The sequence below is a fragment of the Rhipicephalus sanguineus genome, chromosome 7 (genome assembly GCF_013339695.2).
Source record: "Rhipicephalus sanguineus isolate Rsan-2018 chromosome 7, BIME_Rsan_1.4, whole genome shotgun sequence".
Taxonomy (NCBI): Eukaryota; Metazoa; Arthropoda; class Arachnida; order Ixodida; family Ixodidae; genus Rhipicephalus; species Rhipicephalus sanguineus.
Genome location: NC_051182.1, coordinates 136212306 through 136239464, shown reverse-complemented (window position 1 = coordinate 136239464; position 27159 = coordinate 136212306). Strand labels below are relative to the sequence as shown.

Genomic DNA, 27159 nt, shown 5'->3' with positions numbered 1-27159 from the left:
CACTGAATAGCTTTGGCAGCACATCATCCACGAGTCATCTAGGAACACTCAAGCAGTCTCTTTCGCCAATCAGCGACACCGCTAGATGACAAACTTTCAACTCGTTTCAAACTCACTAAACCTAAGACGGATTCTAAAACCAAATCCCGTTAGCCCGCAGCAAATGCACGTCCCTCTGAGTTTCAATTTCCCGAAACATTGTTTCCCTCACCGTCGTGAGGAAGGAGAGGCCATCCCAGGTCATCTTGTAGACCGGGTCGCGGTGGAACGGCTCGGCCGCGGTCTCCCTCGCAGAGACGGTCCTCCGCACAACCGCATCCTGGGTGTCGTCCGCGCGGAGAGGTTGTAGGTGCGACAGGTGCCAGTCCTTGGATCGCATGTACTGCTCCTGTAAGAGTCATCGCAAAAGAAAAAAAAAAGAAGAGGGAGAGCGAAATCTTTATCACACCGTCTTTCAGAACATACAGTAAAGCCTCAAAAACACATACTCATTTCAAATGTACTAACGCTTAAGGTACAGCTGCAACAAATTTCCAACCACATCTCCAACCAAGTCACCAACCAAGTCCCCAACCAAATCCCCGTACAGCCTAAAGTCCGCTTTAAGCCATACTGGGTCATCATATGCCTACTAGTTTGTGTGTTTGCTTCAATTGCTCTTTGCTGCACAAGAGTCAACTGCGTCCCTCAACTCACGGTGTGGCCGATGCTGCAACATGTAGCAAAAGGTCTTCCACCCTTTCGGTAAGCTCAAGGCAACCAATGATTCGGACTTTATAGCGAAAGTGTAGCGATGCCTATTTTAATAAACATCAGAAATGCATAAATGCACGATGGCTGCCACCAACAAACATTACAGTACGACTTACTGTCGACAAAACCATCCTACACCAGAATAGAATGCAAGACAACCAGAACATACCATCATGTCCCAATGTAATGAAAAATTCCAAAAAAACTAGGCTTACATTTTTGCTTCAATAGACTTCACAGAAGCATAGAAGCAAAGCTCTGTAACAAAGATATTGCGCACTTTAGCCAATCTATTACTGGTGCACAGGAAATCAGGCTGAGCATTGAGGTGCTGTGACATGCAGCTTGACTACAAGTTACAAATTTTGGATCCAGCATATTTGTTGATACCCAAACTGGTGTACTTTCTGATTGTAGAGTTTATTCATCTTAAACCAAATAAAAATTTCCTCAAAGTCATTAAATATGCTCAGGGGGTGCCAACTTGAAGTCTAACGCTCTAAGAAACTACGCCCATTACATGATGACAAAAATGTGTTAACTTGATGCCACAACACCAGTACCTGGCATGGCTGTGTGCATTTGATATCCATTCTGTATTCACCTCTTAACTATAAGTGCCTTGCAGCAAATCCTCCAAATCGGTAGGTTTCAAGCAACGAAAAAAAATTATTCCTTACCTGTTGCACCGTGTATTTCTTTAACCTCACAAGCATAGTCATGCTACACCAAAAGCTACACTTCTTCAAATTAACAGTTAGACCGAATCAAAAGCGGAGACATTGGAAAATCACTTGCAAGTGTCACAGCATGCCACGAAAGGCACACTTGAATAGCAGCAATCAACACAGTCGACCGAGTCTTTACCGGGTACCCGAAATTGGCTCATTGAGAGAGCAAACACTATGAAAAGGAATAAATGGCAATTTTACGTAGCTCAAAGCTCCCGTGCGAGCCTGCTGCATCAGCAAAGCAACTGTGCAGCTGTAAGAATGACACATGTGCTAGCTTTCCGGAAATAAAGTATGAGCGTGCGTGACCTACATACATGGCGCATCAAAAACCACAAAAAGAAAAAAGAAGCAAAAAAAAAACTTTAACATTGCATCAGAGCATGGCAATGCATCAGACACAGATGTGTAGGCAAACCTCAGAGCGTTTTTTTATTCCAGGCCACTTCCTGATTTCGAGATAATGGTTTGCATCACTAAGCCAGCCTACTGTGTATAGTATTATTGTTATTATTATTATTATTATTACTATTATTATTATTATTATTATTATTATTATTATTATTATTATTATTATTATTATTATTATTATTATTATTATTATTATTATTATTATTATATTTACACTGTTGCAATGAACCCTGAATTGTACAATACTCACAGACTGAAATGCGACATCATTTTTAAGGAGCACAATGACTGCTATGAGCAACTGCTCATGATAACCGCATCATGTTGCTGCAAATCTGGCTGCTAAAGACAACGCTGGCTCTGATGTAAGTGTTCGAGTCAAAATTATGCTAATATGATGCGAGCTGTAGGAGCTGCAAGCAAAAATACGTGTATTAGTTACCCCTAAATTTTTGCGTTTCATTTCGCGAGTACTATACCCACCTTACGCCAGGTTTTTCAGTGCCGGAAATTTGAAAAATACGACAGTGGTGAATGTTTGCTGGCCGGATTGTCACCATCTTAAGAGAGGAAGCAAGCATAATTTGTTCTCATTCAGAAAAAAAGAAAGATTGTATTGCACTCAAGCAGTGTTGGACCATGCATCACCCGCTGTCACTGTCAGATACATTGTTACAACTGTATGAGTGCGGTGTTTTTAGACCACCCAGAAATTTTTTTCTTTAATTGCCAGCTATAGAGAGCGAAATTCTAGTCCCTGAACTTAAGTATTCAAAGCGATATACATTACTTGCACAAGTAATTTAGGTGGTATAGTGTTGCCTAACTAATAAAATTTACTAATTACCCTGTTAATAATCTCGCTGCCACACACGTTGCCATTTACAAATTGTCGAGATTCAGTTTGCAAGGCATATTGAACTGGGACGATCTCTGAGCATGGCGTCGGTCTCGAGATGTGTGCTATCAGACTTGTGGCAAAAGTGTGTGGTGGTTCCACCGACTTTTGAAACGAAATGCTGTTTTCCACACAAAAGTAACTACAGCGTATTTTATTGCACACTACGTGAAAAAAAACTTCATGAAACTGACGTGAAAGAGTATGCCAAAACTGGTGTTGAGAGTTAATGCTAAAAGTTAGGCTAGTTCATTTTGACTTGAACATATTTTACTACCGAGACAAGGAGGAAGAAAGGTGCACACAGGACAACTGCTAGACTTCAACTGGCATTGGAGCTGGTACAATACACTAAAAAAGTCCAAAATGTGATATCCGTACTATTTCATTGTCACTAGCTTCGTCACACATGCCCCGGTTACAATTCTTAATCAAAACCAGAGTTGTGTGCTAAAGTTACGTGAGCACACTTGCCTTGATCTCGCCGTAGCGCTTGCTCAGCAGTCGCTTTCGCCGCAGCGTCCATCGTTGGCAGCTCTCGGGCGCAGACTCCTCGTCAAGACCAAAAAACGAAGCAGTATTTTTCCTCACGTATCTGCAAAAGTAGAAATGACGATTAAAGTCTTTACTAACAGACATTGTAAGAACGCTGGTCTAGAAAAAGAGGGGCCATGGCGGATCCCTAGTCAGCGGCGCCATTGGCAGTCGCAGCTGCACCGGCCTGTTAAACAACAGGAAACAAAACAATGCTTCAACGCATCCTGAAGCACTTTTCCGGGTAACCGTTGAATGATATTGGGATCGGATTTATTGCCTCACGAATCGATCACCGCAAAAATTTTTCGAATCCTTTAAAGGGTTGGTGCCACTAAATTTGTGGCTTGCGCGTTCCTTGCTGTAAGCGTTTACTATAGCTCCAGGAAGCATGATGCACGCACCAAGATTCATGTATTCTCGCTAAATAATTTAATATCGCTGTTTGATGTGGACAACTTTCGGTTTTGGTTTCTGGGCGCCGAGGTTGGGCAGTGACGTAGAAGTGTAGGAGGCGTGGTCACGTGACCACACAAGGCTGTGACGCACTTAGCCAGGAAGCTATCGAAACTCGGCGAGTGATGTAGCAACCGATGCTTTGCCGGTACTATAGTGAATTGGAATATATTCTAGTTCACTACAGCCGGTACGTACGTTGCAGAAGTGGCGGAGGTCAGGAGGCCACTCACGTTACTACAGCAGATCTGGTGTGACGTCACTACAACTTTCGTTGCCCATCCTACAGATCTACGTCAGAGTTGGCGCGCTAGCGATGGGTTTCGATCGGGAGAATGGGCATTTAGGTACACTTTGGAAGTGAATTAAAATATATTCTAAACGTTTGCTGTGTCCGACCCTTCGTGTGGAATGTCCTTGCATACAGAGGAAACCCGCAACAGGCTTCTTATAGCCTCGGAATTTGATGGCACCACCCCTTTAAGTACAAGCGGATTTACAGGAATTTGTTGCACGCTTTAAGTGCTTTTTCTCGTCTTTCGTCCTGACGAGTGCACCGGAAGCTACATGGGGAGGGATGACACAGGGGAAAGAAGCTATGTCACGCTGCCCATCGTGAAACGTGTGCACTCACTCCCGCTTTGATTCCTGTGATTCCTGTGTTGCTACTGTGTAATTTTGGCACACTACAGAGCACGGCGCCAGCACGCGGAGGCATTCCATGGCAAGAGCCGCATCTGATCCAAACGTCGCTCTTGATTTATGCCAGTTATCGGCTGATAGCAGCAAATCCGCTCTATCTATGACGAAATAGAGCTGGTGCCAGACTCCGAAGAGAGTGAGGACGGGCCTTTTCGTGAAGAGAGGGCGCTTGAGAAAGTGGCAACTTCGCGCCCTGCTTCTAAGCTCTGCTTGCTGCGCGTGACTGCAAGATTTGGCTGAGCTGTTCACATCAGCGTCTGCTTTCCGCATCATGTGTTTTTTGTTTTTTTTACCAAGCACGAGGGGTGGTTCAGGACACCCCTTTAACACTTTCCTGTCCGCGCCTATACTCATCAACAGTATGCTGTTGATGGTTTCAATAAACATTGTATAGCGTTCGGAGCGCTTACGGACAGCTAGCGCTATCCAGCGCATAAAAGGATAACTATTTTTCTAGTTTCGCTTTTGTGTTTCCTTGTTTCGCCGCGGGGGGATTTTTAAAGCGCCCTTTAATGGCGCCGCTTGACGAGCGCTCGTAGTTTCCGACATGGCGTCGACGTCGCGCGTAGCTGCCTTTCGGAAACGGCGAATTTCAACGGATTCCGATGAGTCTGCATCAGAATTTTGTGATGGTGGTAGCAGCGAAGACTCGGGAGATGACTTTGATTCATCAGACTTTAGCACGGATGGGTGAAAGTGCGTCAAGTAGCCCCGGAACTTGATGAGCAACAACATCCAAAGGCTCCTGCGGCTGTTCCCGCTACAAGTGCCTCTAAGGATCAACAGCACAAGCCCCAGATACAGGAAACAAAGATACAGGAACTGCAAACTGTGCTATCAAGAACGGAAAGTTTAACAAAGAACGAACGTTTTCTCCGCACACTTGTGCTTCACCACATCACGCAACTGCTTTGTGCGGTGGTACGATAGCCACCATGGCTAACATTTTTGTTTTGTATAAAATTACCTTTTACAGATAGAAAGTTCATATTTGCAGTAATGTTGTATATAGCCTTCTTCTTTAAAATGTATATTTGGAATTTTTTTTAGGTTGCGTTGGTGCAAAGCAGCATCGATGTTTTTACGGCGTTTTCTCGTTTTTGTTACAAATATTTTCATTAAGTATTTTTTTACAAAAAATTCTTAATAAATGTTTGCTTGCAAATAATACCATTAGAAAGCACAATCCTTCTGCTACAAATTGATACTCTACATTATAATATGAAGCATTTGGTGTAGCAGTAAAAAAATTGTTTACTAGACCACCCAAAAACTGCTTATTTTCCTGCGGACAGGAAAGTGTTAAGCGAGGACGTGTGGGTCACCGGGCTGGAACATTTAACACCGTAACAGGGTTAAGACAGTGCACAAGACAACAATGCAAAACGAGTGTGCACACCACGGGGGAAGGGAGGGAATGATGTGAGGAAACTACCCCGCATTTTTGCAATGATTATGCATAACCTGTGAATTTACATTCCGGAAAACCTGGGACATCACACATTTACTCATATCTGCAGAAGTTGTTTGTTATGCTAGAAAGACCTGTAGAAGCCTTAAGAAGACACCGAAGATAAGTATAACTTGCGGCAGTAAATTACCATCCCGTAGTAACGAAAAGGAATGGCCACAAGCACCACTAGCCTTGTATCTTTTTGTCTCGTACAAAAAGATACAAGGTTGGATCGAACATCCAACACACCTCTTGATGGTCTCACTCCGCGACAGCTTGGGCCTCCGTCGGACTTCGACGTCGTCGTCTGCCGGCACCACGGCCGTCGGCACCACAGCAGACGACAACGAGGATTGCGCAGACGACCCTCGCGAGCCGCCGTACGGTTGCTGCGATGGTGGTGGGTAGGTGTGGTGCATGGCTGCTGTCTGCTGCGTCAGCTTTGGCTGTGGTTGCTGCTTTTGCTGTTGCTGATGTTGCTGTTGTTGCTGCTTCTGCTGCTGCTGCGTCCGCGCCGGCGGGAGGGTACGCGGCGCGGGCACGGGAGGCTGTCCTCCGGCCTCGTACAGCGGGTTCTCGATGAGGTCTAGCGTCGGCGGTCGGCCCCCTAGAACGAGACGGCCCCTCCGGAGGCCCCGCGGGGGGCACTCCATGTCAAGGGGACCGCGCAAGTCGCCGCGCCGTCAATGGTGACCCCGGATTCCTGGCCTCCTATTGGTCGACAAGCGAGAGAGAGAGAGAGAGAGAAAAAGAAGAGGGGCACAATTAGAACTCTTTCACAAGTGATAACTTGATAAGAACATCTCGCACTGCTGGTTATCCAATAAGCAAAGATGGCACAGGCCTTACGCTAAGTGCATACACTGAAGCCTCATTGACATTGGTACATGAATTGGCAAAAGCAGAAATGAAACAATGCATTCCAGGTAGTCTTGACAGAAGAATAAATACCAGCATGGAAACAATGGACGCAGAAAAAGAAGGCGACAGGACAAAGCTGGACTAACAACCGCAGCAGCTTTGTCCTGTCGCCTTCTTTTTCTGCCTCCATTGTTTCCTTGCTGGTATTTCATATTCAATCATGTACCAACTGGCCCAGCTATTGACACTGTTGCTACATAGTCTTAACTTGTCCATTCCAATGGCTTCCAATACAGTACATTATAGTACTGTACGTTATAGTAGTTTAGTAGGTAAAGTATTGCGCTGCTAGGATCAAGGATGCGGGATCTATGTTTGGTTCTGACCGATGGCAGCCCCATTTAGATTAGAGCAAAATGCAAGAGTGCCAGTGTACTTCCATAGGTGCATGCTAAAAAATCCAAGAAATCAAAATTCACCCCAAGTCCACAACTACAGCGTGCCTCATACACTTATCGTGCTTTCGTCACCTGAAAACCTCGTAATTTAATTAAAAATTTAAAAAAACTAATAATCCATCTTCATTTCTCACAGGTACAACTGCTGCAGCAGTTAATTGAGACTAGCTTAATGCCGTCGTAAATAGCTTTCTTCAAATTTCAGACTTACACCCTCATAGTTCTCTGTGTTGTAAACATATTGCTCAAGCTTCTGTCTTATGTCAACACAGTGAAACTGGCATGATGGCATTGGCACAATGGAAAGGACAGTTGAGTAGTCACAGTAAACTCAGTTTATAGCTTATTCACAGCTGTTAGAGTTCAGAAAAGCAAGAATAATACGGAGAACACAACACAATCTGCGTACCTAATCACAAAAGATGCCATTTCAGTATAATACTGAAATGGCATCTTTTGTGATTAGGTACGCAGATTGTGTTGTGTCGTATTTCATCTGAAGACTCTGTCAATGCATAACTCATATCAAAATACACAAGAGAAGTCATACTACTACTAGTACTGCTACCACTACTACTACTACTACTACTACTACTACTACTACTACTACTACTACTATTACTACTACTACTAGTGCTGCTAATGCTGCTACTGCTACTTTACTACTAATAGTACTGCCGCTACTATTGCTACTAGTACTACTGCCCCTAGTCTTACTACTACAACTACTACTACAACTACTACCACCACCACTACTGCTACTAGTACTGCTGCTGCAACTAGTACTACTACTATTAGTGCTGCTAATACTGCCACTTCTACTATTACTACTAATAGTACTGCCACTCCTATTGTTGCTAGTACTACTGCCTCTAGTCTTACTACAACTACTACTACTACTACTAGTACTGCTGCTGCTGTTGCTGCTACTACTGCTACTACTACTACTACTACTACTACTACTACTACTACTACTACTACTACTACTACTACTACTACTACTACAACAAGAAAGATGCGTACGAAAATGGTTTCGTATGCATACGAGATACATACGAAAATGGCATACGAAAATGATGCTACGCTCACATCTGGGTGTTCTGTTTCAAGAGCTCACGAAATTCCCTGTCCACAAAAGGCAGTGCCGTTCACATCTCTCCTTCGAGAGCGCTGACAGTGTAGCCAGCATGTGGCAATCTTTGAAGTCGCACTGATAAGCCGCAGATAAGAAGAGTGGCGGATCGCATGCCGGGGCAATATTTGACGCGCAACCACAGGTGTATCGTGTGCACAACTTTCCTGTTACATTCCGAAATGGCCGAGAGATTGTGACACAATACGAAGGAACCTTAAAGCTGCCATTTTTTTTATTTTTGGTGCTCCTGTAATATGAAGATTGCTGTGGGTTCGATCCCCGCTGTAGCGGTCACATTTCAACGGAGGCAAAATGTGAGAAGCTCGTGTACTTAGATTTAGATGCATGTTGAAGAACCCTGGGCGATCGAAATTTCCACAGCCTTCCACAACGGCATGCCTCATAATCATATCGTGTTTTCGGCACGTAAAAGCCAAGAAAGAACTATTATTATTATTATCCTAGCCTGAACACAGCGAACTGTCTTCTTATCTTTCAGGCAAATTTCATCAATCATCAAAAATCAACGAATTCAAAAAATTCAAAACCAAGATGAAAAATCGAGATGAATTCAATCAATCAATTAAACGCACTACCTTGTCTCACCCTTCATTTGTGTACGTATGTCAAGCGCACCTACCTATGTGCAATAATCAACTAACTCACCCGGCTAACTGCTTATCTATCAAAGTTGCAAGCCCAAAGCCCCCAAAAAATGTCAGAAATAGACCAGTATGTTTCAAGCCAGATTCACAAGAGAGAATGCAAGAGAGACAGTGTCCTACTTGTCGTATGCCGGTGTGGCAAAGTGTCGCCGATAGCCGTCCATTGTCACAACGCAGCTGATAGGAAACAAAGGTGTGTGTGTTGATGACCTGCCTCCTTGGCTACGACATTTTCAATGTTATCACCGTTCTGGAGTGCGGAGGTTGTGTGCTGCTACTCCACCGGCAGCAACTCGTTCTTTCGGCTGCCTACGTTATCCTTTATCGTGTAGTAACTACATTTCAATTAAAAACTACAAACGATAATCCCTATGGCTTTCTTGGCTTCTAATTCTTGCACAGCATATATTACAACCAAATCGATAAGGTCAAAGTCTGGGCCAGGTACATAATGCTGGAAGAATGAACAGTCCCTTTGACTGGTTCATTCTTTCAGTGTTATCGACATATCATTCTAAGCGTTGTAAGCACACGAAAAAAAAATACAAGAACAATCCTCCAAAACTACCAAACGTAAAGAAATCATTCTGCCTCTTTAGCGGCAATGCAAGTAACAGTACATTGAACAGGTTCCTGCCAAACCCCATATTGGACACTGTCAATGTGAAGCCAACATTAAATTCAAATTGAACAAATACATTCAACTGGCTCCTGACGCACCCTGACTTGAATACCGACAATGCGAAGCCGATGATGAATTTAAATCAGACAAATCTGCATCTTAAAGATGCAACTTAAATGTATAGTACTCAGAAATTGCAATGTGACATCGTTCTTTTAGTAGAAAAACTGCTATGATCAATCGCTCGTGATAACCGGGTCATGTCGCTACAAATCTGGCCGCTAAAGATGACGTTGGCTCTGATGCAAGCATTTGAGTAAAAATTACGCCGATGTGACACGAACTGTAGACACTGGAAACGAAAGCATGTCCGCTACTTAACCCTAAATTTTCACGTTTCAATCCGTGCGTATGCACCTTTAAAGGGCCCCTAAATCGGTCCGAGTTCAAAGACGAGAGAGTGGTTACCTTTCTCTCCTTTACTGCCCTTCCTACAGGCGCTGTCTCCTCCTCGCCACTTATTTCTTCGTACAACACATGTACAATGTCAGTGCTAAGCGTCGAGACTGTCAGGATTTCGCACCTTTCGGCTACATGCTGTCCGCTTGTGCAGTCGAAAACACACAAAATCAAGGTAAATCAGTTGACCGCACACGATAGTCATGCGAGACAAGGCGGAACAGGCGTGCAACTGCACATCAAAGCAGGGTAGGATACAATTCACAACTGATGCCCCTTGTACATGGACCAATCGAGAGGTTATTTCTTGTTGACGTCACGTGAGCAGACTGCTGGCGTCACGAATTGCACCGAAAAGATGAGTTTTGACTTGAGAGTACACGATCGTTTTTTTTTTTTGTATCTTCAGAGGTTGTTTAGGGGCCCTTTAATGAAGGAAGAAGGTACTGTGACAGCAATATATAGATACGTCCAAGTGCAACTGGGACAACTGCATCTAGACTTTAACCCTGTTTCCGCCTGTGCCCTTTTTCGGAATCAGTCAGTACCGACATGTTGAGCTCGCTACTATTCTTGACATTAGCAGTGTCGCTTCCTGGCTCAATCAATGAAACCAACAGGCCATTAAGCCAAGGAAAGCATAGCGTACATTATTTGCATTTTTAACAGTAGCGTAACAGTTGTGACCTAAACTGAGAGGTATTAAAATAGACTAAAAAAAAGCGCCCATTCCGTTGGCAGGATCCAAACCCACAACCTTCGAATTATGCGTCCTTTGGCTAAAAAAAGAAGTGTTCCACATTCGCTGGCTTGGCTACGAGTGCCGCTGGCTAACAGTCCCGGGGTTTAAACGCAACTTTTCTCCTTCTTTTTTCTTTTTAGTGTTATTTGTACCTGCATTCAATTACCGCTGATACATTATTGATGTTAATATAGTCATTTACTTATATCTGTTTCTCAGTGTTTATAATTTTGTAATCATACTGGCTTTGCTACTGTTGTTGCCGATCAAGCACTTATGTTTATAGTGTACAGGAGGTCCCAATTCAGTTTATACCACGAGACCTCCTGTACATCCTTATCTTCTACGCTCTACTGTGAAAGAATGAAAGTTGATTGAATTGATTGAAATAAATGCCCAACAACATGGACGAGGGAGCTCGTCCACGTTATTTGCTCCGTCGTTGTTCAATTGGTAGGGCATCGGACGCGCAATTAGAAGGTCGTGAGTTTGGATATCGCCGACGAAATTGGTGCTTCTTCGTCCACTTTAATTCATTTCAATTAAGGTCACAACCATAGCACTGCAGTTAATGACAACATATATCCCCTATGCTTTCCCTGGCCTAATCGTCTGTTCGATTCATTTCGTTGTGTCTAACAAAGAAACGAGCCCCTCGAACGAGTCCCCTTCTTTCGTACTTCCTGGGTCAATGACGCTCGATGACAGAGTGCCGGGTGCAGAAAGAGAGGAAGGACGGAAAGAAAGAGAAATGTAAATAAAAGTGGAAGCAACCAGCGTCGCAATTGACTATGGTCCCGGAGATGAATCAAACATACATTCTGACAGGCCCATTTTCCTTCACTGCAGTAACTGTCGCAAATCCGTCAGCCACATGCTGCCTTTTCGGCCGAACAAATGGACTCGTTTGTCTCGCGGGACCTGTCGGAATGATTGAAGCTGTTTGCACGGGCGGTATTGTTTAGATCTAAGAGCTTCCACTATGGCTACGGATCGTTCCATAAGCCTGTTTTTCGTCGGTTCTGTCACGCACGTTTTGTCCCTTTCTTTTTCTTCACGTATACGATGAAGAATTTCGTAACTCGAATGACTGACTTGTCACGTAAAGCATAACGTCTGAATCTGAATGAATGGATAACGATGACCTAAATGAAATGGCATTCGCGAAAACTGGCTTTGTTTTCAAACGAAGCTTTTACGAGTCACCGATTTTGGTGGTGGCAGCATCGGACGCAGAAAACCCGGTGCCGGCGGGCGTACAGAAATGCGACCCGAGAAGCTGCACCAGTTACGTGCGTATTTGTATGCGCCGCTTTCCAATAACTGATGCACTCTTGATCGTAGGCTTGTCGGTGATCTGCCATTTCTGATATGGCAATCTGATCTTTTATCGAGGTCACTTATCAATTCGCGTTGCCACATTTCATTGTTGCCTGGATATGAATGCGTGACCGTCGTTGTTGCCAGTGGCAACTGAAGTGTTGCACTGCTAAGCACGTGGATGAGGCTCAATTCCTGGCATGGAGAAAGGAAGCAGTTAGGAGGGAGCAGTGCGCAATGCAGTAGGAAGAAAGAAAAGTAGTAAGCCAGGCACATACGTTCCAAGCTTCACTCGCCCACATTTTCCCGATAGGGCAAGGGCTCCTAATGTTTTTTTGTTTTTTTCTCTCGCATTTGTTACCGACAGGCAGGGTATAACTAAGCCGGGCTGGGTCATGACGTCAAGAATAATGAGCAGGTTATTTCCAACCCGCATGCAGTCTTGCACATGGTACAACGTGAAAGCAGCGTGACACTGGGAATAATCAATAAACGAAAGGGTTCATGCGGACTAGCATGCATTAGATTTATCATCGGCTCACTAAAAAAAGAAAAGAAAAGAAAAACGCAATGTAAACACACAAAATACGACTTGACTTACAGGCGTTTGTCAAGTGTGATACTTATCTAAGCATGAAATGATGAAAAATTGGTGAAGCATAGTTTGCAAAGCCTTGAACAGTGTGGGAGACAGACCAGAGAACAAACGGCACAACGCATGCAAAAGCAATCAATAGATGCACAGCGAACCATCGATCGAAACGCAAACAGAAAAAACAACCGGTCACAAGGTCTGTAGCGCATAATTATACGAAAGCGGGGCTGTTATTCGCGTCAGTTTACAATGCGTTTCGAGGAATGTAGTTATGTACTGACTGTATTTGTTATATGTGCACCAATCATTTGCTTATCTATTTGCAATATGCATTATGATGAACTGTCTATAAATTCATGAAGTTTACATAATTGGATGGCAAAATTCTGGAGACCAAATTTAAGGCAAGTGGTAGTGTTAGGATAAATCAATGAGTGAGTGAATACACTTTAATAAATGTCCGGGCGAGGCGGGGGGAAGAGGGGATTAACCCCTGTCCCGTCCCACTCTCCGTCGATGATGATGGCGTCAGGTGACGGCATGAAGCCCTTGGACACGGGTGGCATCCTCGGCTTGCCGGACGGCCCAAAGTTGGTCAGTCAGTGTATTTTATAGGAATTATTTGTAATTACAATGTAATTACATAATTATTGTACAGATAGGCATACTATATTTCTTTACAAACTAAATTTAACGTCCTACTCAAATTACATGCAATAGCTATTTGCTGGCAGCGAGTATTCCTAAAAAGGTAAAAAAAAAGGTTTTGAAGTTCCTGCTGAAATGCCCCACACTCAATGTCTCGTTAAACATGGTACTGCCTTCACCAAAGCGATCATGAGTAGCAAAATATTTCAACCAGAAGGGATACAAAGGAACTTGAGGCAACAAGAATGCTTAATTCACCATGAGCTCAGTGTTCATGTCCTATTCCTTAACAATATCTGGGGTTTAACGTCCCAAAACCACGATATGATTATGAGAGACGCCGTAGTGGAGGGCTCCGGAAATTTCGACCACCTGGGGTTCTTTAACGTGCACCTAAATCTAAGTACACGGGCCTCAAACATTTTCGCCTCCATCGAAAATGCAGCCGCCGCGGCCGGGATTCGATCCCGCGACCTTCGGGTCAGCAGTCGAGCGCCATAACAACTAGACCACTGTGGCAGGGCTTTCCTATTCGTTGCCAACAGTGCACAGAAATGGCAAAAGTAGTCGCACCTCTAAATTCAGTTTCTGCTTGGAATCTCCAAATTCAGTAGATTTGTATGACAGAGTAAACACAGCCTCGAAAATTGGTGTCAATACCCAAGAACAACATGCCACTGGTGGGGACCTTTATCTCATAACTACAGCACTTTAATTAAAAACTACAAATAACACCCCCTGGTCTTTCCTTCGCTTCATTTTTTATCGTCAGAATACACACATTAATAAGATAGTCACTTAGTTCAGCATCTAGTGCACCCAATAATAATTGCTGGAGTTTTACATCCCAAAACCACGATATGATTATGAGAGACGCCGTAGTGGAGGGCTCCGGAAATTTCGACCACCTAGGGTTCTTTAACGTGCACCTAAATCTAAGTACACGGGCCTCAAACATTTTCGCCTCCATCGAAAATGCAGCCGCCGCGGCCGGGATTCGATCCCGCGACCTTCGGGTCAGCAGTCGAGCGCCATAACAACTAGACCACTGTGGCAGGGCTTTCCTATTCGTTGCCAACAGTGCACAGAAATGGCAAAAGTAGTCGCACCTCTAAATTCAGTTTCTGCTTGGAATCTCCAAATTCAGTAGATTTGTATGACAGAGTAAACACAGCCTCGAAAATTGGTGTCAATACCCAAGAACAACATGCCACTGGTGGGGACCTTTATCTCATAACTACAGCACTTTAATTAAAAACTACAAATAACACCCCCTGGTCTTTCCTTCGCTTCATTTTTTATCGTCAGAATACACACATTAATAAGATAGTCACTTAGTTCAGCATCTAGTGCACCCAATAATAATTGCTGGAGTTTTACATCCCAAAACCACGATATGATTATGAGGCACGCCATAGTGGAGGGCTCTGGAAATTTCAACTACCACCCGAGGTTCTTTAACGTGTACCTTCTAGCATTTTCACCTCCACTGAAACTGCAAATGCTGAGGCTGGGATCAAACCCGCGTCCTTCGGGTCAGCAGTCGAGCACCGTAACCACTGTACCACCCGTCTTGCCTCGTGCGTCCAATTTGATTATTTCAGTTGCATTTAAAAGGAAACAGATATAATGTACCAAATGAAAGACCGATATTTTCAATCTACCAATTCTCTTTGTCGAAAAAAAAAGAAAGAAAATTTCGAAAATCACGAGAGAACTAGAAAGGAAGCTTCAAGAACGAAGTGTTTAGCTGCGCAGCTTGTTAAGTCGTTCATGTAGCTAAACACAACAACCAACAGTCCGAATAAAGAAAAAAAAAAACAAGATAACGTCCGCCACGGTGGTAGGGTGGTTACGGTGCTCTGCTGATGACCCACCGGTTGCGGGTTCGACCCCGGCCGCAGCGGTCGCATTTCGATGGGCGCGAGACTGCTAGGGGCACGTGTTCGGTGTGATGTCAGTGCACATTAAAGAACACCAGTCGGTCGAAATTCCGGAGCCCTCCACCATGGCATGCCTCGTAATCATATCGCAGTTTTGGCAAGTAAAACCCCAGATATTGATTATGTAATAAGATAAGCTCCCGTTAATAACAAAGGTTAAATGAAATCTAGGTCATGTCAGCGACAGAGTGCTTGTTCCGTTTCGAAATCTTTCTCTCTATTTTTCGATTTCATTATCGTAATTTGCACGTTATAGATTCTAGACTTGAACAACACAAGCAGCACAGCCTTCCCGGAATGTTTTTTTTTTCTTTTTCTTTCGAGAAGACTCGGAAACGAATTAAACAAATTAAAAGCGGTGTTCACGACTGAAGTGAGTCGAATGAAACAAAGCGAACCGAAAACGAACATATTACATCACAGATATGCCGACATGAATAAGCCGACACAAAATGCCGTTCGGCGAATTCAGTGTTTCGAAACGGTGCGTCATCATCCTTCCGTTGCCGGCACTGCTGGAGACTCTCTTATAAAATCAATGCTGACACCGGGAAAAAAAAAGAAAAAATAATGACGGCCGTGGTGCCGAAATTAAAAGGCACAACAGTACCACCACGCACCTTGGAAACAAAGCAACAAAACAAAATTTCAAATTCCGCATAAGGCATGGCGCTGGCGAAAAAAAAATGTAAATTTCCGCACGCTGCTTCTTGATCAACAGTTCCGACAAAAACGCAGCCTTCCGTGTATTTTTATTTTTTTTTTGAAAACAAAAAAGGTGGCTCTCAATAAAATTAGGACACAACCACCAGTAAACTGATGACATAAACCGAACACAACAAATGGTGTTGATTTCAAGTAAACGAGGAAAGAAAAATTTGTTCGCAAAACCGGGCGCAAAAAAAATTGAAAGAAACTGAAAGCTGGCTTCACTGCCTAGTACGTGCGCACCGCAACGGAGCTAGCTTTACAGACGAATGCTGGTTATCAAAAGGTCAGGTTTAAGGAGAAAAAAAAAAACGACAAAAACGGCGTTTACGGACGATGGAGGATTAAGTCGATGAGACAGGGACTTGATTTAACAACGATTTGCGATTTTGAGTGGTGATATCTTGGACAAATCAATATTTGCGTGTACAAAAAGTAATGTACGTTGCATTGCAAGAACGCTTCCAGGAACACAATTCTACAATTCCAACTAGCGCTCGGTAGTACCTGTACAGAATGGTACTTATAACCATTTCCAGTATTCCGTAACGATCTTTCGATAACGAAAGACCTTAAGAACACAACGTTACTTCGAAGAAATATTCCATGATGATCGCGTGCCTACGGTAAGAGCTACAGATTTGTGGAAAGCCCTTATCTATAAGCCTGAAAACGCGCGCTCGAAATGCAACGTAACGACGCCAAAATAAACATGTTTCAACAAGTTATATTGGTAATACCGACGTGCCCGCGGAGGTATCAGCTGTTACTCCTCAGAAAAATTAATGTACGTTGTTATCAGACAATAATAATTGCTGGGGTTTATAACGTCCCAAAACCACGATTATCATTATGAGGAGCACCGTAGTGGAGGGCTCCGGAAACTTCGACCACCTGCAGTTATTTAACGTGCACCTAAATCTAAGTACACGGGCCTCAATCGCATCCATAGAAAACGCGGCAAGGATTCGATCCCGCGACCTTATTCATGTCAGCAGTCGAGCACCGTAACTTACTAGACCACCGTGGCGGGTTTAAAGCACGTTATCAGTCAGCTATCCTGGACTATAATCGAGCAGTTGATAGCGACCTAGATTCTTGACTTCCATGTTTTGCTTTCCTTCTAGATTGATTACCGAATCGGAGCGCCGTGCAAATTCTCAACGCCGAGTCAAAAGAATTTAACGAAGAAACTAAAACCAGTAGAACAAAAACGCTAAGTGCGCCGTTCCTAAATTTAAACCGCGGACCTTCGCAACAACCTCTTTCAAAACAGCAAGGGCGATTTAGAGAGCGAATAAACAGCCCACGGTCCCAGCGCGCAGTCTAAGCTTCGACCCGTAGCCTTAAGCACAACAAACAAAGCCGATTCTATCGTTGTTTCTTTCATCTATCGTCGTGGAGGGGTAAGCAACAACGATCACAATCTCGCCCCAGCCCTTTCCCTTTGCCAACAGCGCCGAATGATGTAAATAAACGAAAAAACGGGGTCGAAAATATCGCTCCCGAGAAAGAATCGACAAACCACCTAGGCCTAAAAGAATGTAGCCACCTCGCTTGCCTTTACAACGCGCAGCGCACCTTGGTAACACCTTTACCGATTAGAAAAAACGACAACACATGACGCGACTGCCACATCGAAGGTGTGAAGAGCTTAGGTAGTTATGTGTTTCGTGCAGTCGGTGTTTTTTCTTTTCTTTTTTTTCTTCCGCTGGGGTGAACAGGAGGGCTTCGGTATCACAGAAAACACTCCGCGCGCAGCGGATATCGAGTTCTTTTTCTGCGGCCGCAAAATGCATCGTTCTGAGGTAGTAAACCTCACGAAATAAGGTAAAGTTTCCGAGAGGCGATCGGCGAAACGTTAGCGGCAAGCATTCCAGCCACGATTTATCGAAAAACACAAAACAAACAAGCGTAAAAAAATAGCAAATCATGCGTCGTTCGGAGCCAGCGTCAGGTGTTTTTTCTGCGTTGCATGCTGACCGATACGTGCAACGTGAAACGTTACGATTTCTCGGACCGTATAGCTTTTCTCCTACGCGCGTAGGCTAGGAAAGTGGAGCGTCTCTGAGAAGCAAAAGAGAAAAAAAAAAGAAATCAGGGCAATCTAAACGTCGCCGCGAAAGAAATAACCGTAAAAACTGCGGGACGGCGGAATACATAATCAACACGGTTGACCCTACGGGGCTGGCTTCGCCCGCAAACAGCTCAGCAAAGCCACGCCTCTTCAAGGAAAGAAACACTTAGTTGCGCTTCACCGTAGCTTCGATGGTTCCTTTCCTAAACCATCGACGATTATTAGCCCAGTCGAAAGGGCAGGGAGGAGGAAGTGGGGGTGGTGAAACGACACGCGAATTTCACGGATCTAGAAAACGGGAAGTAAAAAATAAGGAGGAAGAGGGGCTTGCTACTTACCACGTTAGGCTTACGGTCCACGGGTCAGCTCTGGCGCGCGACATTGCTCGTCGCGAAGCCTCCCAGCTACGTCGTTTTTCGCGTAACTCCTCTCGGCTTTCAGGGCGCCAGTGTTTTCCAAAATGTCACCGATTCCACATGCACACACACACACGCACACACACACACAAGTGCGGCACAGGAAACCGCGGTCAGGGGGTTTTTTGCGCCCTTATCCGTACCACCGTCCATGCAGCATCGCGGCCACTTTTTTTAGAGGCGACGCGCTGGTGAGTTCTTCGTCTTCAACGACGATTCGGGGTGGCCTAGCATCCCGCAACGTCGCTCTTCGCTCGACGATACACGGTGCAACCGAAATTGGTCTCTAGGCCGCACGGCAGCCATGATTTTCCTTGACGTTTTCGGATTGAAAGGCAAACGCCGCGCCCTCTAACCGGTTACCGCTGACACTACGCGGAAACCGGAAAATTGACGTACCCCTCAAGCGCGCGTATTACGTGTCTTCGGCTGTTGCGAACAGCAAAAAAAGTTCCGCTCTAATCCAGCGCTAATTGTGCGGTTGACGTAACGCTAACGTAGTTCTTGTGGGTCTTGGTGTAATTCGAAATTCCGCGTCGTTCTTGTGCATAGGCCCTGGTGTAGTTCTAAATCTCGCGTTATAAATCATGCGCTAATGTCGTCCTTGTGTAGGTCGGGGTGTAGTTATAAATCCTGCGCTTAATGCATGCTCCCGTGAAGCCTGAGGAAGCGCGTAACACGGTTAACTCAGCGTACAGTGTTAACTCAGCGATTCCCTTGGCATTCGCGCGCTTGCCGAGGTGGTGGCGCCCTCTCTTGCACGGCGCGGGTATCAGCCAGATGTTTCGGAAATGTTTCTCGCGATTTTAGGCCAACTATTGCGACTAATTCTGGGTTATTTCTGTAATTTATAATATTTTAGACTTTGTTAGTTTATTTAATTTTGCACTGGTTTTGATATCTGTTAGCCTTGTCATAGAACATCTATATAACAATTGTCTTACGACTGTGTTTACTACTGCGTGACCACGCGGCCTGAGACAGTGGATAGACGACAAGCCGCGGGCCCCTTATGTGCAACGCACTTATAAAAACTAAAACTTTCCCTACATCCACAAAATGAAGCAATAAAACACTAACTTTTCGCGGCAACCGATAGTCAGCGTCGGCCGGTATAAGGTAAAAACCGGGCCCCGGCGTATGAGAGTTCGCTGCGCCACAGGTTCATTTTTCTACGCGATTTCACCGGGAAGTGATCAATCACAGCGAAAACGGTTCAATTATTTATTCCGTTGCGTTTTGCGCTGCCTGACAGATTCTTCTGTGGTGGCATATGCAGCTACATGTATTGTTTTTAATTTCCGTCGATCACGCTTCCTGGAACACGGGCTGATCGAAACAACGGTTCCAAGAACAGCAAGCAAGCTAGCTGATCGGCGTACGCGCACCTTTGAAAGGATCTGGTCTGCCGTTGGTTTCGCGTCAGACGTGTAATGAAATGTTGTCTCGAGGAAATGGTAATCAAGAGCAAAGGCTTCGAAAAAAAATGGCGAATTTCAGATTGACGAGGGTGGCTGCGTGCTGGGCTTGTTGGAATGTCAGAAACTTATGTGATATGGCGTGTGTTTGTGCTGGAAATTTGGTCACGTCGTCCAATGAACTCAAGGGCCCCACAACTGCGAACGCACGTAATAAAGACATACCTTAGGAAGCATATCGAATTATCGCGAAATAAAGAAGGTGAATTTTTTAGATGGGATCGTTTCTTTGTAAGACACAACCATATTAAATGAAACCTATTGGAAGCATAGGGGTCAGCTAACGTTTTATTTAAACTGTATAGTGTAGTAATTATGACGTAATTTGAAATTAACTAAAGAGGGACGAAAGACCACCCTTTCCGTCATTGAGATCCGAATTACCCAACCTTCGAATTAAAGACGCACTCAAAAACACGCAGACTTTGTAGAAACACGGAATACGTGTTTATATCGTGGTCCCTCAGGTGTAACATACATTATCTCCCGCGAGGTACGCTTGAACAAATCACCAAACTGTTGATTAAATTTTGTAAGAGATATCAATAATTGTTGGGTTCGTACGTATACATCCCAAAACAACATGATTATGAGGGACGCCGTAGTGGGCTCCGGAAAATTTTAACCACCTTGGTGCTCTTTAACGTGCACCTAAATGTGAGTACACGGCCCCCTAGCATTTCGATATCATTGAAATGGGGCCACCGCAGCCGGGATTCGATCCCGCAACCTTCAGGTAGTTTACTGTACTTCGGGTCAAAAAGATATCACCTGATGCTTAGCAAAACTGAAACCGAAACTAGTGTTCTTGACCACTTATACAACGTTGGTAAAACGTAACGAATTTTACATCTTTGAGAGAAGAATTAGTGTTGAATAACTACGCTGACGCGTGATATTATGTTACTGCTGCCACATTGTTGCCCGCTATTGCGAAACGCAACACAAACAGCGAAGCGTCCGCGGCGTGAAACTAACGACATCGCATCGTTGTCGACATCAGCGTGAATCGCGAAAAAATTTTGTTTGTTATTTTGCGGCGAGTGTGTGTGTGAGACAAAATGGCCGGCCCACCAGCGCTGGACGACAAGTCCCTCTGGCAGGACGAGAATGACACCCTGGGCGAAGAAGTCCTGCGCATGTCCGCGGACGAAATTATCAGTCGCACGCGACTTCTGGACAACGAGGTGAAAATCATGCGGAGCGAGGTGATGCGCATATCCCACGAGCTCCAAGCCCAGAAAGAGAAAATCAAGGAGAACACCGAGAAGATCAAAGTTAACAAGACCCTACCTTACCTCGTTTCGAACGTCATCGAGCTCCTGGACGTCGACCCTCAAGAACTGGGCGAAGAGGACGGCGCCAACGTGGACCTCGACTCCCTGCGCAAGGGCAAGTGCGCCGTCATCAAGACCTCCACGCGTCAGACATACTTTCTGCCAGTCATCGGGCTCGTGGACGCCGAGAAACTCCGCCCGGGAGACCTGGTCGGAGTCAACAAGGACTCGTACCTCATCCTGGAGACGTTGCCCCAGGAGTACGACTCCCGCGTCAAGGCGATGGAAGTTGACGAGCGTCCCACCGAGCAGTACAGCGACATCGGAGGCCTCGACAAGCAAATCCAGGAGTTAGTAGAGGCGGTCGTACTGCCGATGACCCACAAGGAGAAGTTCGTCAACCTGGGCATAAGCCCTCCCAAGGGTGTCCTCCTCTACGGTCCTCCGGGGACGGGAAAGACCCTAATGGCCAGGGCCTGCGCGGCGCAGACCAAGTCTACCTTCCTGAAGCTAGCGGGCCCTCAGTTGGTCCAGATGTTCATCGGAGACGGAGCCAAACTGGTCAGGGACGCCTTCGCGTTGGCCAAGGAGAAAGCGCCCGCTATCATCTTCATCGACGAGTTGGACGCCATCGGCACCAAGCGTTTCGACTCCGAAAAGGCTGGAGACCGGGAGGTTCAACGTACCATGCTGGAACTCCTCAACCAGCTCGACGGTTTCAGTTCCAGCGCTGACATCAAAGTCATCGCTGCCACCAATCGGGTCGACATCTTGGACCCCGCGTTGCTCAGGTCCGGTCGACTGGACCGGAAGATCGAGTTCCCGCACCCCAACGAAGAGGCCAGGGCGCGCATCATGCAGATCCACTCTCGAAAGATGAACTTCGACAAGGACGTCAACTTCGAGGAGCTTGCAAGGTGCACGGACGACTTCAACGGGGCGCAGTGCAAGGCGGTGTGCGTAGAAGCCGGCATGATAGCCCTGCGACGTGCCGGCGAAAAAGTCACGCACGAAGACTACATGGACGCCATCATGGAAGTGCAGGCCAAGAAGAAGGCAAATCTCAACTACTACGCGTAGGCCGGGAGGTCACACAAGATGGTTTCTGTCTTTCCTCTTTTTTTTTTTTTCGTCTGTGCTTCATTAAAACCAGTCCTTTCATTCTACGGCTCCTTCCTGCTTCCAGTTTGTGTTGTAGTTTGGTGTTTTGGTACGTCAATACACGAAGTCTTCAGTCTCATTAAGGTTACGTATCTGCTACGTTGCTACGTGCATCTTGGTTCAGGGTGTTTGCGGTGCAACACATTCCTTGGAAACATTGCAGGACCATGGTTGTCCTTGTGTCACTAGTGCATGAATTCCACATTTTTGTTTTAAGTTCTGTGTGTACATGAAACAGAGCCATGTCACCCTTTCGTAAGTTCGCGAATGTCACCTGCATCGTACGTGGAATTCCTTTGGCAGCTCTATACAGCCAGCCACAACGTGCTTCAGAAATTTACACTTCATTTACATGAATTAACTTGCATTTCATTGTGTTCATTAATGGAACACGTGGCTTCATCAACCTTGAGTGGGGTTCGATACACATGCACTTGGAAATACCAGCGATGCATGAACTTATGATAAATCATCGGACAGGGGAGTGTTTCTGGGGGCAATGTTTCAACGAGTGGACTTGTCTTCACCAGTTGCAGACCTGACAAAGACAAGTCCACTTGTTAGAATGTTGGTTCCAGCGACAGCCGCTGTTCAATCGTTTTTTATATCTCTTCATATCTTCCTCTGAACTTTTGCCTTGTTCGGATCAACACACGGACTGCAACACATGAATTCCGTATGTTTGAATGAGTTACCAACACATCTTCAATTTATTCGGGTGTTCTGCGTTGTTTGCAAGTAAAACCTGCCATCAAATCAACCTTTGGAGCCCCCCCCTTTATTTAAATACACGCTTAGGGATTTTCAACTTCTGCACTGTCAACTGTAATGTGCGTATGCCAACGTTTAAATGGAACTTCAACATCTCAGTTTAGAAAATCCCATGCAGTTATGATATAATTACAAAGTATACAATGTGAGGGAAATTCTTCAGGGCGACATGAATGTTATTAAACACATTTCAGCATGGTTTATATTCTTGGCACATCAGAGTTGATTGACAAACACGCCCACAAGCAAGAATTGTTCATAGCCTGGTATGTTCAAATAGCTAAGGTTAATCTCATTTATATTCTGATAGGCACTGCTCACGCTTAAACGAAAAGAAAAAAATGTAGCACTAGTGTCGTTCTTGTGTGGGCCCTGGTGTAGTTCTAAATCCTGCGCTTAATGCAGATACAGTACCGTGAAACCTGAGGTAGTGAGTAGCAAGGGCGACCCAGCGATTCCCTTGGCAATCGCGCGCCTGCCGAGATGGTGGCGCCCTCTGTTGCGCGGCGCGAGTCTCAGGCGCATGTTTCAGAAGCGTTTTTAGCGATTTTAGGTAAGTTATTGCGATGAATTCTTGGTTATTTCTGTAGTTTATATTATTTCAGACTTTGCCAGTTTATTATGCACTGGTTTTGAGCATTTCCATGTACTTGTCACGTGGTTAAATAAACTCAATCTCATTGTTAGCCTGGTTTGCGTGACCATGCGACATGAGACGGTGCCCCTGAAGTGATCCACACTTAAAATATCGAACAATTAATCTTAATACGATTCATGATAAGATTTACGCACCTTAAATATTTCAATAGCCACGACGCCCTGCAAAGTAAGCTACACCGCACAGCTTCAAATCAGACGTCGGTATAATTTCCGCGCCAATTTTCACGTCGATGATTACCGCGACTTCGTTGCCGCGGTTTCCGAAGACTTGTTGCTGCTTGAAATGGCGTGGCCGTCGCGGCAGTACCCGGATTGAGTGACACGCAACTTGTAGATGTCCTCTGGCGCCTAACTCTTCTGCGATACCTGTGAATGCTCGCCCGAGACGATCCAAGATGAGCTCCTCGGACGCCTTCAAAATCCTCGTAGCCACCGATTTGCATCTCGGCTACGAAGCGAAGGACGCCGAAAGAAGTAAGCGCGCGAATGCCTGTCATCGTTAGCGACTCGTTGTAAACAATCGCGCGGCAGCTTTTCTATGCGCGGCATTATTCCTTCTTAAAGCCGCGATCGTTGAGTAAAGAGTGCTGTCTTTAAGCAACGATATGTGTTTGCGTGTTTGATTGCTACGCATGTTGTTTCGTGTCAGCTAATACGATAGCGTAACTGTACGTCTTTCGGCTTCTTAGATGCTTTCGTTGTTTTGTGCACGTTATGAAACGTGCCATAACTTGCGCTCTGCAACTGGCATTCGTTCGTATTGACGTTGACGTTGTTTATAAAGATGTGTTGAGTGAGTTTATGGGTAGCGGTGAAATCGCGGTGCGCGATTCTAAACCATCGCGCTGCCACCGCGCATTTCAACGCACTTTCTTTCAAAAATTTTTGCAGAGCACGACTCGATCAGGACGTTCGAGGAGATACTGCAGATCGCGACTCAGCAGAATGTCGACTTCATACTGCTCGGCGGTGACATGTTCCACGACAACAAGCCGCCGCGTTGGGTTGAACACGAGACGTTACGGTACGTACGGTGCGCGTGACTTGTAGGAGAACTCGCAAAGCAGAGAGGGAGGGGAGGCTGTAATCCGCCTCATTGTCCAGAGTCTCACTAGCCGAGAAGGTAGGGTTATTTTGACGTGCAGAAGAGTAGCCTACGACGATTGTTTCTATAATCAGGCTATAATCTGACGTCCCGCGGATGGGAGCGACTAAAAAGCCACCAAAACATGGCCGCGTTGCCAGACCACTTTTTGGTGCTGTCCCTAGGAAATTCCAAGCGAGATGTATACCTAGCCTATAGGCCCGTGGCTCTACGTGCGTGTGAGACGTTGCTATGCAATCATGTGAGTTAACCATGGAAATGCAGGTGGATTGATTTAATGGACGCACGAATAAAGGTGCATACTTGCTGCTTTCTTTGGGAAGGGTCACTTTTTGACTAAGGGGCAGCAGTTCGCAAGGAGGGGGAATCAGTTTTGTTTCAGCTCAATGAGATCAATTATGCACTCTGCGAGTGCAGGCGTAGCCGCACAGTGCATTAGGTTTTATTCTTGTGTTAACGTTGCTGGCGTATCAAGCGCATTAGTTTACGAAGCTGATTCTTTTTGGACGACGAAGTTTGAGACATGATCGGAACCGCTAGCACGCTATATATTCATATGAGCTGCTGTTTGGGCCTTGTTTTGTAGTTCCAGAAAAGCTAGCTTTTCCCAAAAGGTACCTTGGAAAAACGTTTAGCTCTAATATTCTGTGATAGTCACCGAATGATCAATATTATCGCTTGTTTTAAACAAATGGTTGTGGCGATCGAGCCACCACGCGAACGAGCGTCACGCCGAAGCTGGCCTCCCTACTTGGAGCACAGCATGTGTGTACTAGGAGGCGCAGCGATGCAGATTGCTTATTTCCTCATCAGATCAGTGGAGTTCCCGGTATACATGTCTCCCATCGCATGCGTGCGGTATCAAGCAGATATATAAAACACCATTGTGAATAATTTTTTCTGTTGTATCTTTATGAAATATTCTTTTTCATTGCTGTGCTTTTGACATATCCTATCATCAGTGAAAAGGAGTAGCCGGTGCTATACAGAAGCACCAACATCTCCTAAATATTATATAATAAAAAAAGGATTTGTTTACGCCCGGAAAATCAATGCTCCACCACATAATGCTTCGCTGAACCGACCAATATGTTACGAATGCACACTGTCGGCTAAGTGTATATACAGTAAAACTCGCATACATCGGAATCAAAGGGCATATCGCTAAATAGTTCGATATACCCGTAGTTAAAAATGCATAAAATGCCTGTCTGAAGCTTAAATATTCATTCTAGAAGGATACGTTGATGGGCGTCTCGGACTGTCCCTCGAGACAATTGTTCGTTGCTGTGAAGCCGTTAAAGTTTTCCTATTACTTATTTTTCATCAACCTGGTCGTGTGAAACGTGTACGTATATCGGACCAGAGAACACTTTGCGCCACATGAAGCAACCTGGTGATACTCTTACCGGCAACTAATTGCAGCCACAGGTAGCAAGCTTCACAGCGTGGCACTTAGTTTTCGTCGCATTACACCCCTGTGTAGCGGCAAAACTTGCAAAGCAATTCCTTCATTGTGGAGCGCGAAGAAATCTGTGCTGCGCACGCCACCCATATTTTGACTCGTACCCTGCTTTTTTACGCCACGCATGCACTGCCCCTTGGATTCAATGCACTATATATTTACATTATATATATCTGTTACAAGATGACAGATTCACTATAGTCAGCTTTATGGCATTGCAGCTGTGTTATGCCACAAAGCATGTACTGTGCATTACGGTATCGACGATTCGCTGTGCAGCGAAGCCCACCAGCAGGGGAAATCGTAACTGCCACATACGTTGCCTGATGCTTTGTCTTCTTTAATTATAAAACAGGCGCCCACGCAGTCTCCAGTCACCGTCATCATCATCATCATCATCAGCCTGTCTACGCCCACTGCAGGGCAAAGGCCTCTCCCATGTTCCGCCAATCAACCCGGTCCTGTGCTTTCTGTTGCCACGTTATACCTGCAAACTTCTTAATCTCATCTACCCACCTGATTTTCTGTCTTCCCCTCACGCGTTTGCCCTCTCTTGGAATCCAGTCAGTTACCCTTAATGACCACCGGTTATCCTGCCGACGTGCTACGTGGCCGGCCCACATCCATTTCTTCTTCTTAATTTCAACTATGATAT

General features: G+C 45.2%; 3 protein-coding genes across 3 annotated transcripts in view; 2 read left to right on the top strand and 1 right to left on the bottom strand.

Annotated features, from left to right (window-relative positions):
- The window catches only part of LOC119400039 (inactive rhomboid protein 1), a 48806-nt gene extending 29909 nt beyond the window's left edge, over positions 1-18897 (bottom strand). Inside the window, exons 1-4 of the mRNA XM_037666957.1 lie at positions 18510-18897; positions 6188-6649; positions 3268-3388; positions 212-388 (exon numbers count right to left, since the gene is read on the bottom strand). Of these exons, the coding sequence (XP_037522885.1) occupies positions 212-388; positions 3268-3388; positions 6188-6591 (702 nt within the window). The 5' untranslated portion in view covers positions 6592-6649; positions 18510-18897. The remainder of the gene's footprint in view (positions 1-211; positions 389-3267; positions 3389-6187; positions 6650-18509) is intronic.
- Positions 18898-21094: 2197 nt separating this feature from the next.
- Positions 21095-22508, top strand: LOC119400038 (26S proteasome regulatory subunit 6A-B). Its single transcript, XM_037666956.2, has one exon. The coding sequence runs from the start codon at positions 21127-21129 to the stop codon at positions 22420-22422; it is 1296 nt and encodes a 431-aa protein (XP_037522884.1). The 5' UTR covers positions 21095-21126; the 3' UTR covers positions 22423-22508.
- Positions 22509-24158: 1650 nt separating this feature from the next.
- LOC119400037 (double-strand break repair protein MRE11) overlaps positions 24159-27159 on the top strand; it is a 44037-nt gene continuing 41036 nt past the window's right edge. Inside the window, exons 1-2 of the mRNA XM_037666954.2 lie at positions 24159-24408; positions 24826-24958. Of these exons, the coding sequence (XP_037522882.1) occupies positions 24330-24408; positions 24826-24958 (212 nt within the window). The 5' untranslated portion in view covers positions 24159-24329. The remainder of the gene's footprint in view (positions 24409-24825; positions 24959-27159) is intronic.